General features: G+C 35.2%; 1 protein-coding gene across 1 annotated transcript in view; it reads left to right on the top strand.

Moving 5' to 3' along the window:
• The window catches only part of KAT2B (lysine acetyltransferase 2B), a gene marked incomplete at its 5' end in the record, with an annotated part of 30,064 nt that extends 19,582 nt beyond the window's left edge, over positions 1–10,482 (top strand). Inside the window, 8 exons of the mRNA XM_010712805.1 lie at positions 1,099–1,225; positions 4,682–4,792; positions 5,533–5,676; positions 7,350–7,464; positions 8,256–8,292; positions 8,546–8,609; positions 8,707–8,791; positions 10,287–10,482. Of these exons, the coding sequence (XP_010711107.1) occupies positions 1,099–1,225; positions 4,682–4,792; positions 5,533–5,676; positions 7,350–7,464; positions 8,256–8,292; positions 8,546–8,609; positions 8,707–8,791; positions 10,287–10,480 (877 nt within the window). The remainder of the gene's footprint in view (positions 1–1,098; positions 1,226–4,681; positions 4,793–5,532; positions 5,677–7,349; positions 7,465–8,255; positions 8,293–8,545; positions 8,610–8,706; positions 8,792–10,286) is intronic.
• Positions 10,483–10,488: the final 6 nt, after the last annotated feature.

The following is a 10,488-nucleotide window of genomic DNA, read 5'->3' on the forward strand; positions in this document are numbered from 1 at the left end:
AACCCCATATCTGCCATGATGTCCAGGGATACTAGTTGGAGACCTACACTGAATAGTAGTAGGTAGACACAAACCTCATTCAATAGGAGATAGTGGAGTCTAACTGTTCTCTTCCCAAGACTTTTCAGCTGTTAATGTAATTGTGATCTATTTTGTTCTTATTTCCAAAGTGGTCATCCTTACTAAATCTATTTTCAACAATTCAAACACAAAGAAACAAAATTAAAAACACAACCTACTACACACTGCTGTCATTCTACAAATAAAAAATACTAAAATAAAGACAAAAAAAAGAATAAGTACAATATATAAATTCTACTTCGACAGTGACATTTATAATACAAGTACTTTTCAGACTGACCTTTTTTGGAAGAGTCTCATTTTTGGCACCAACTTTCCTTCACACCAAAGATATCTTCTCTGAATTTACAGTCTTGTTTATACAATTTATATTATACTGTGTACTGAATAAGCTAGAGAACAGCTGCAGTGCAAATCTTTCCAGACCTTGAGGATGATGCTAAAATTCTTGGTCCTTGATGTGAGAGTTCAGATTGCGCCTTGCTTTATCTTTCCTGGCATTCAGTGTAAGAGCAACAGAAATGGATATTTATTCTGGTCTCCATTCCACTAGGAATTAGATTAGAAATATGAAGTGTCATTTTATTGCTTGATCAACTGTGTTGGAAACTGATAGCATAGCTATTCAGAGCACATGCAAGAAAACAGGAATCCCTTAGGAGGGACTTGCTGTCCTGTAACTCCATTAAGATCATAATGAGAACTATGCAATGGCACAACTGTCAGTAATATAGTCAACAAAAGCAATATAACTCTTATTAATAGGAGTACTCTAGTAAGTAGGAGTACTTGGCAAGGCTAGGACGTGCTGCATAATGATGAATTTTATGGTAAATTCAAAGCATGATGTTAAGACAGAAACTCTTCAGTAGATACAAACAGATATCTTAACAGAGGCGTATACAATTGCAGTGGCACCATGGAAAGAAGTGAATCTAGTTTCTGAAAAAAGGAAAGTAATGGCACATTATGTACTATGTACGTGAATTAAAATGAATGTTATTTTTGTCTACTCAGGAAACACAAGACTCTTGCATTAATAAAAGATGGTCGCGTTATTGGCGGTATCTGCTTCCGAATGTTCCCTTCCCAAGGATTTACAGAGATCGTTTTCTGTGCTGTGACTTCCAATGAGCAAGTCAAGGTAAAATTAACTCTCCAGTAGAGTTTATTAAATGCATATGAGTTCAGTTTACCACACATATACTCCTAATTTTGTAATCAGATTGAATATATTGAGATACCAAACAGAAATTGAATTTGAAAGATACAGTAATTCTGAACGTACCACAGAAAACCTAAATAGTTGTGCAGATTTAAAATCATCAGAATAATAGTAGGACCATTTTCTAAGAAAAAAAGACACGTTCCTCAACACAAAAATAATGGTAATTTTTCTTCCATTCTTGGATTATTCACCCTTTTCTTCAGCAACTGCCTCTCAGTGTGGCATAACACCTCACAGTTGGCTGAAATAAGTATGGCTTGCATGTGTTTGTAATTTATGTTCAACCACTTTGTGATGTTACACAGCATCAATGAAAATTAGGTATATCGAATAAATTAGGTATAGTTTTACAACTCAAAATAAGCATGCAGTATTTTGCATACTTATTTTTGCATCCAGTTTACAAAATGTTCTCAGTGTAGAGCTGTAATGTTGGTAGAATGTAAAGCACTATAAATATACAGGAGATTCTGCTCCCCTTCGTCAGGATTACAGGTAAATCTAACTGAGGGTATTTGCTTCAGGATTTTGCCTTTAGATGGTGCTGTAGCTATATGTTTCTCAGTTGAAGTTGTTAAAAGCTGAGATATGGATTGATTTAGAGTTTCTAGCAGATGAACAAGCAGAAACTGTGTGAAAGCCTATGACAACTTTTAGTACTTGAATTATATTTGAATTTATGATACTCGTTGAATTCATTAGGTTGACATTTCCATGGTCACAGTAGTATATAAAAAAAGTACTCAAAGTGGTTTATATGAACAGTAACAGATCATGCTGTAGGTATGCTTATTCTATGCTTGAATAACTCATAAATTGTTTAAATTAAACTCAAGCATTCAAATGCACTCAGGAGTTATTAAGCTGCCAAATATTTGTTGTGATTCTCAAGGGTTAACCTTTCCAAATATAGTGGAGCAAAAATCTGATTCCTCACAGTGCCTACCTAGGTTGCAGATGTACACATAAAGCACAGTTTCTTCTGTTACCCTTTGGGTGCCTCAATGTTTGTGGAGTTCAGTTGACTATTTCTTAATTTTGGCCTTCTCACATTCCTTTCTAAGTAAGATAACTACTAGCAGCAGATAAGTGAGAAAAACAAAATGTTCACACAGGGATATCACTGCAAACTCTTGGGAAAATTAATTTAGTTTGAGGCTGGAGTAAGAAATATGGATACTGTTTTGTGTGTGCTCTTTAAAAGTTAATTTGGTTTTGAGATAGATTGATGCTATATTATGAAATTATTTTAAATTGTATTGTACATGACTTTGTTTCTCTTCAGTATTGTTGGATTTTGGCAAGCATTTGTGAGAAGAAATAAATGCTGGGAAGGTTATAAAAATAATAAGTCAACTAAAAATATTTGAACTAATTGTCATCATAATTTCTGGAATTTCTTGGAGACAAAAAGATGACAATTAGTGTTAGAGATCAGCTGCTTTGGGATTACAGGAATGAATTGCAGTGTTTCAAGTTGTAAGTAAAATGTCTCACACACTGTATCTTGCACCCTGTTGATGAGAAGGGAAGTGAAAAGCTTGAGTGACTTGTGTACTTCTCGCACTTAATTAAAACATTTTTCTTTAAAATTTTTGAGACTTCCTGTCTGCTGCAGAATGAAATTTGCAATTAGAAAGTCTCTTCATTATTTTCAACACTTCTAAGAAATGCTATCCCACTTAACATGCCATCAATTGTAAAACTGTTTTGTAATTAATGCTGTGCACAATATCTGCCACTTTAACAAATGACTATTCTGCTCTAAGAGCTTCCTCAAATTCAGAAGTATTTATTTTTTCATGCACAATATCTGAATATGAGGGCTGAATAACAGATGCTATGAACAATATCAGGAAAGGAAAGATAAATACACTAATTTTGTGCCTGGAGTGGTACATTTTTCAAGAATGTATGTCACTACATTTTCACTACTAGTGTATCGCTGTGTTTTGTTTTGAATTTCAGCAATTATCTAACTTGCTTTTATCTGGCTGTTTTCATGTTCAAGGCTATTAAATTTTCAGTCATAAGTACGTATTTTATAATGTACATTTCCTAGTTACATAAATAAATTTTTCAAGAACAGCATTCAAAAACATTCTATGTACATTCATGAAAATATCCAGTTATTCTCCAAGACATTAAAATTTGAACACATGGAGGAACAACACATTATTATGGGATTTCCTGTCTTTTACTTTTTTTCTTTTTTTTTTGTCTCACAGCAGAAGGGGAAGACTATAGCTCACTTGAAAGTGTGAATAAATGGAAACTTTTGTTTACTTTGGGATTGAATGAAAATGAAAATTATTCCTGTGTGCAGTCAGAAGACATAGCTATTTATTTTTATACTACTTATTGTGGTAATAGCTATTTCACTATCCCTTTTATGCCCCATGATCAAAGATGAAAGAATGAAAGATGAAGGAAGAGGCTGTTTCTGCTGTCGATACACAGAACTCAGTAAAAGAGAGGCCAGAATGGTTTTCACTAAGAGTTGGTGAGGAAGTCTCTCTGTCTTGCAAATTTTAAGTGATGTTACAAAGACAGGATGCCTTATTGTTACAATATGTAATTTTGTTTCTATTAGTAGATGGTAACTTAAAAGAAGAAAAATTTTTTGCATGTTGAATTACACCTTTCAAGATGCACTTTACTATGAAGAAAGGATGAGGGAATTGAGCTTGTTTAGCTTGGAGAAGAGAAGGCTCTGGGGAGACCTCATTGTGGCCTTCCAGTACTTGAAGGGAGCATATAAACAGGAGGGGGAATGGCTGTTTACGAAGGTGGATAGTGATAGGACAAGGAGGAATGGTTTTAAACTGAGACATGGGAGGTTTAGGTGAGATATTAGGAGGAAGTTTTTCACCCAGAGGGTGGTGACGCTGGAACATGTTGCCCAAGGAGGTTGTGGATGCCCCATCCCGGGAGGCATTCAAGGCCAGGCTGGATGAGGCTCTGGGTAGCCTGGCCTGGTGATCGGCGATCTTGCCTATAGCAAGGGGATTTAAACCAGATGATCTTTGAGGTCCTTTTCAACCCAGGCCATTCTATGATTCTATAATTCTATTATCTACCCCTAGAGAGAGAATAAGTTTGGGGCTCTCCTAGGTTAAAAGTGAATCAGGCATCAGAAGCTGCAGTATTTTGTGTAACTTGCTAGGTCACAAAGATATTCCTACAAGGCTGAAAACTATTAGGTCTGGAGTACACCTCACTAAGTCATTTATGACAAAATTTTTAAAATAGGATATAGAGGAAGGACTGAATTTTGTAAACCAGTTTATAATAACTGTTGGTTTACAGTGTCTAATATTTGCAGTCCCCAAAAGGCTTCAAACTGTCTTTGTTCTCCTACATTTCACACAGGGTTATGGAACTCACCTAATGAACCATTTGAAGGAATACCACATCAAACACAACATTCTCAACTTTCTCACATATGCAGATGAATATGCTATCGGCTACTTCAAAAAACAAGTAAGTCACACTAAGAAATTACTTGATGCAAGAAGTTTACTTCTAGATGTGATCGAACTGAATAAATAGACAGAGTAGTTAGATATGCATAGTGTGAAACTGCAAATAGACATAAGGAGTTTTATTTTTACTTTTTAGTATTGTAAGGGAGATGAAATGGAAAATGTTGCCCAAAGAGTTTGTAGAACTTCTCTGTCCTTGGCAGTCTTCAAGACTGGACAGAGCACTGAAGAGCCTGTTCTGACGACCTCCTCAAGTCCCTTCCACTCCCATTTATTCTATGATTAAATGTACAACACTGAGTTTGTTCTTTACACATTCAGAATGAATTAATTGTAAGCTTGTGATTCTACTATAAGACCTATGCGGACAGACTCCTTTTTGCCTCTGAAATATCCTTTCCCAAATTTGAAGTTGCTCAGTATCCAGGTAAGACTGAAAGCTTTGACTGTAAATGGTGAGGCAGAAGTCCTGGTTGGCTTCCTGTTTTTTACCAAGGTTTTATATAAACACCTGCAACGTAAGAATGAAATAGAGCCCAAATGAGAGTCTTACACTGATTCTATTGTGTTTCTTTTTCACTTTATTTTTTTTTAACTATATGAACACTGCAGCATATCAGTATATATGTTCATATACGTATAAATTACGATTTGGTTCTAAATTATCATAGCTATTTCATTTAAAAATACATAAAAAGAAAATTGTGTAATGACAACTTCAATTTATTTCTTTTTCAGGGTTTTTCCAAAGATATTAAAGTACCAAAAGCAAAATATGTTGGCTACATCAAGGATTATGAGGGTGCCACATTAATGGGATGTGAATTAAATCCAAGGATTCCCTACACAGAATTTTCGGTCATCATTAAAAAACAAAAGGAGGTAAAAGCTGAAATGAAACACTGAATATTGTCATCTGTTTAGATGGTCAGAAGCCATGTAGGAACTCTGTTTAGAAACAGTTCATTTAGTATCAAGTTTTCTCTCATTTTCCTTGATGCTTTAGAGTGTATACTTTTCATTTAAGTAATTTTTTTCAGGTCTCAGTGCCATACTTCTGCAATTTAAGTATTAAAAAAGTACTGATATTTTGAGCTGTATTTAATAACTAAATTGATTCATTAAGATATTTTAAAATTTTAATGCCTTAATGGACAAATCTAGACTGGGTTTTCTTACATTCCAGGTTGTCCCTTTTTGAAGTTAATGTTAGTGAATCATAGTTTCCAATATAATAACAATTCATAAGCAGAATAGTTAAGACATTTCCAGTTGTGTTTAAATACCTTCCTAGACATTTAAAGAAATAGAAATTACAAGACTAAATTTATTCTTCCAAGGATAGTCTAATCTCATCACTTCTAAAGCATTTGCTAAAATGCTTCTTTGTGGAACAATCATTTTCCTTCCAGAAGAACTATTTGGCCTGTGGTGACAAAAAGAAAGAAAGAATCAGAGGGCTATGCATTTAGTATGCTTATCTCTTCTCTCTGGTGACCAAGGGAGTAGCATGAAAGAGCATCAGGGGAAAGTTACATTGGATATCAGGAAAAGGTTTCTTACCAGAGGATGGTCAGGCACTGGAACTGGCCCCCCAGGGCAGTGGTCCCAGCCCCAAGCTGCTAGATAGTTCAAGAAGTGTTTGGGCAGTGCTCTCAGACATAGGGTTTTAATTTTTAGATACTGCTGTGAAGAGGTCCTTTTCAACTTGGATATTGTATGATTCTTGTAAAAAAAACAAAAAACAAAAAACAAAAAAAAATTACTGGGAAGGATTTGATAACTAAAGTCCATATAGCACAAATAGTTATTTTTACCTCTTATATCTGTTTGTTTGGGTTACTCTTCAGATTCCAGTGTTCTTTTGTACCCATCATTTCCTCATGGAGGGGATGTTGTTGGGTGGGTGCATAACACTTATCTCTTTTAGTTTGCTACTGTTGCTTCTTTTAGACATGCCTAGTAGAAGTAATACAGTTATAGGCTCAAACCATTTGGTCTGGGGAAGTCTTTTTTGTCATTTACAAGTAGAATACAGGTTCCAAAGAGTAGAATCAACTTTGACTTCCTAAAGGTAAAGTCTTCAGTAAGAACATCTCACATTAATATCTAAGCAAATCCTGCATTTACATGCAGGCTTTGAAATCTCCACATACTTCTAAAATACTGCAATATGAGAACAAATGTGTCCTGAAATTTCTGACCAGGATGTATGGAAATAGTTCCCAAGCACCAAATGTTGGAGTTAGAGGCAGTTCCCCAACAACTTCCAGGAAATTTCCTTCCGTACATCTGCCACCTGCCCAGGAGCTTTGCGGGCTGTGATCAGTGAGCTATGATTCCTTTTCTCAAGACCTGCACCTAAGTAGACATCTGAGAGACATGATAGACTCATCTACAGAATTAGTGCTTGGCCAGGTATCTTGCCTCTGTTAGCCACTTATATTTGTAAGGACCATAAGATCAAGATATGAGTGTTTTTTTTTGCTCATCACAGTTCTTTGTTATTTTGGAGCACATCAACTCTTTTTGTTTTCTCTGCTGCTTTATTACAGATCATTAAAAAGCTCATAGAAAGGAAACAAGCTCAGATTCGAAAAGTTTATCCTGGCCTTTCTTGCTTCAAAGATGGAGTACGACAGATTCCTATAGAAAGCATCCCTGGAATTAGTATGTATTAACCTCTTTAAATGTAGAACAGAAGCAGAACAACCCAAGAAATATCCAAGATTATAAATACTAATACAATCACTTATTTATTTTTTACTAATATGCAATTGATTTTTCGTCTGTTAATTTGATTCCAATGAAAATTATTGCATTTCCATTACAGCTGATGTCTTCAGTACTTCCTCAAGGCATCCAAAGCTGATGCTCTTTTGTGTATGTGTTTAATTTGATTTACATCAGATCCATCCTTGATTTTATCACAGTATAGTCAGCAATTTCGATGTCACCACTGATGCACTGCACTTCTGAATAAGGTTGAATTCTGTGCTAAACTTGGACTTATGTGGACTTAGAACAGGACAAAATAGGTTCAGGACATTGAAGTATCTTTTCTTCTTCTTTTTTTCTTTTTTTTCTTCTTTTTTATTTGCTCAGCACTGTTTTTTCTGCAGTTTATTCTATTTCCTTAGGGAATCAAATTGAACAACCTTTCTATCTTTTTCTTTACAGAGGTTATGGTAAAATATGTATTGAATTACTTTTACAAATGGATATATCAGAAAATAATGTTTTAGAATCTTCTCAGCAGCCTGGAAGAAGGGTCATGCAGAAAATTGAATGGGGCTCTAAGTTAGGTTGTTGCATTTCTTATTAGAAGTAGCTTTTATGAAAACTAACCTATTTTGCTATGACAGTGCTGAAATTGCTTATATTTTTAGAGTTGCCATAACTCAGTTAATGTTTTGACCTACTGTAGTTCTCATGTAATCTCTCATGCTGTTGGTGTACAGGAGAGACTGGCTGGAAACCAAGCGGAAAAGAAAGAGGGTAAGTGCTGCACAGAGAAGAATGAAGTGGATTTGAGATTCCTTTGAGAAAAGTCTTTCAATAATGTCATTCGAGATTTCCTTCCATTCATTGGAAAACAGATAAACAATCTGCCAGGGATGTGCTCTTAAGATTTTTATTTTACTTTTTATTTTGCTTGAATTTTTGGAATTGCTTTTAGGTATGATGCGCTTTGCTGGGATGAAGATCTGGGATTCAAACTAATCTTTTCGTATTAATATTTTCTTTCAAGTAAAGAGCCCAAGGATCCAGATCAACTTTACAGCACATTAAAAACCATTCTGCAGCAGGTGAAGGTGAGTGCTTGTTCTAGCTTACCTTCTATAAAGATTTTTAAATAATTTCTAATATAGAGTTTCCATATTAGATACCTTACTTTTTTCTTTACCAAAGAGCCATCAAAGCGCTTGGCCCTTCATGGAACCTGTGAAGAGAACAGAAGCTCCTGGATATTATGAAGTTATAAGGTTTCCCATGGGTAATGCCATTAACATTTTTTAAGTATAGTGTTTAAAAATCTTTATAGCTAGAGGCATAACAGACAAGTTGTAATTTGATTGTTTTGTGTTAAAAGATACATTATTTACAGCTGGATAACTTGCAGCTCTGAAGTGCTAAGAGTATGAAGCTGTCATTTGAAATTTGAGTAGTCTGTGATCTTTCTGAAGTATTTATGAAGTATTCCTGTGAAATCTCAGTATGCCCTTAGAGACTTAGTGAAGCTCTTAAAAGATGCAGACATCTCAAACGCTCTGGGATTTAGCTGGTTTATGGGACTTGTATGAACAGTTCTTGTGTGGTAACTGGTCATTGCACTTTCTACTGCTATGCTAAAAAGTCTGATAGCAAACTTTCAAGAACACCTGTTCGAATTGCTTCAAAAACTAGATCTAAACTTTCTAAATCCTATAGTGAAGACTTCATCAGAAGTGCAAGAGTTTTCGATTCAACCCCTAACAAAGGGCTTGCTTGCTTCAATTTAAATTTAGGAAAATTCTTTATTCAACTGCAATATGAATCATTTCTTGTAACTTTTATCTTTGTGTTTTAGACATGCTAGACCTATATTTTTTTCCCCCATGCAGCTATTGTTTATGTAGGATTACTTGCAAAGGAAAGTACACAAAAACTGGGAACATTTTTCTTCGCTTTTGACTGCTGTCATGTAACCTCTGTAATGATTCAGTGCTATTCTAAATAGATGCTTGTTTTGATTGCTATTGCAGACTTAAAAGTCAATCCTGGTATTCCTTCATTGTTTATGCAATGCTTACCTCCATCTTTCTGACTTCTGTATCTTTTAATGTTATTAGAGAATGAAATACATGTTCATTGCAGGCTACTATCAACCCTTTTAGTGGAACAGTGTTCATGTTGCTTTGTATAGTTTCCTGGCCTGTTTGTACTTCTTAAAATAGCAGCCAGCTTCCTCAGTCCCTGACACAAATGTATTTTCTAGCAATGAAAAAAAAGAACATTGAGTACCATCTCTTGGCAGAGTTTTCTTTCTCTGCTTTTCTGATGCCTGTTCTCTTCTACATTCGTACAGAAATAAGGATCTTAAGTTAACATGTGTTGCAAGATATCATCATAACTCTTTACTTGTATGCTCCTCAGGTCTTCTCCAGTAGAGCTCACAACAGCTTTGCCCCACAGAGCATTTAGTGGAGAGTTAGGGACATTCATACCCAGAGGAAACTCAGGACAAGTATGAGAACAGACAAGAATGAGTTTTGAAGAATTAAAAATAAACTCTACACAAAATTGTTCTTATAGTAAAATATTGCTTAGGGCCAGAGGCTCACCTGGTCTTGTTGAAACTAAAAAATGGAATAGGCCTTAGACTAGCACAATTAGAAATAAGGCAAACTGTGGCTTCGCCATTTCATGTCAAGTGGCACATTGACATGAAGGGATGTTGCATAAAATACTGTTTGAATCAAACGTTCTTAATCTATTTTTTTCCTGTACAGATCTCAAAACAATGAGTGAGCGACTCAAGAATAGGTACTACGTGTCTAAGAAATTATTCATGGCAGACTTGCAGCGAGTCTTTACAAATTGCAGAGAGTACAACCCCCCCGAGAGTGAATACTACAAATGTGCCAATATACTGGAGAAATTCTTCTATACAAAAATTAAAGAAGCCGGATTGATTGATAAGTGACACTTTTT

The sequence above is a fragment of the Meleagris gallopavo genome, chromosome 6, assembly GCF_000146605.3.
Source record: "Meleagris gallopavo isolate NT-WF06-2002-E0010 breed Aviagen turkey brand Nicholas breeding stock chromosome 6, Turkey_5.1, whole genome shotgun sequence".
NCBI classification, from domain to species: domain Eukaryota; kingdom Metazoa; phylum Chordata; class Aves; order Galliformes; family Phasianidae; genus Meleagris; species Meleagris gallopavo.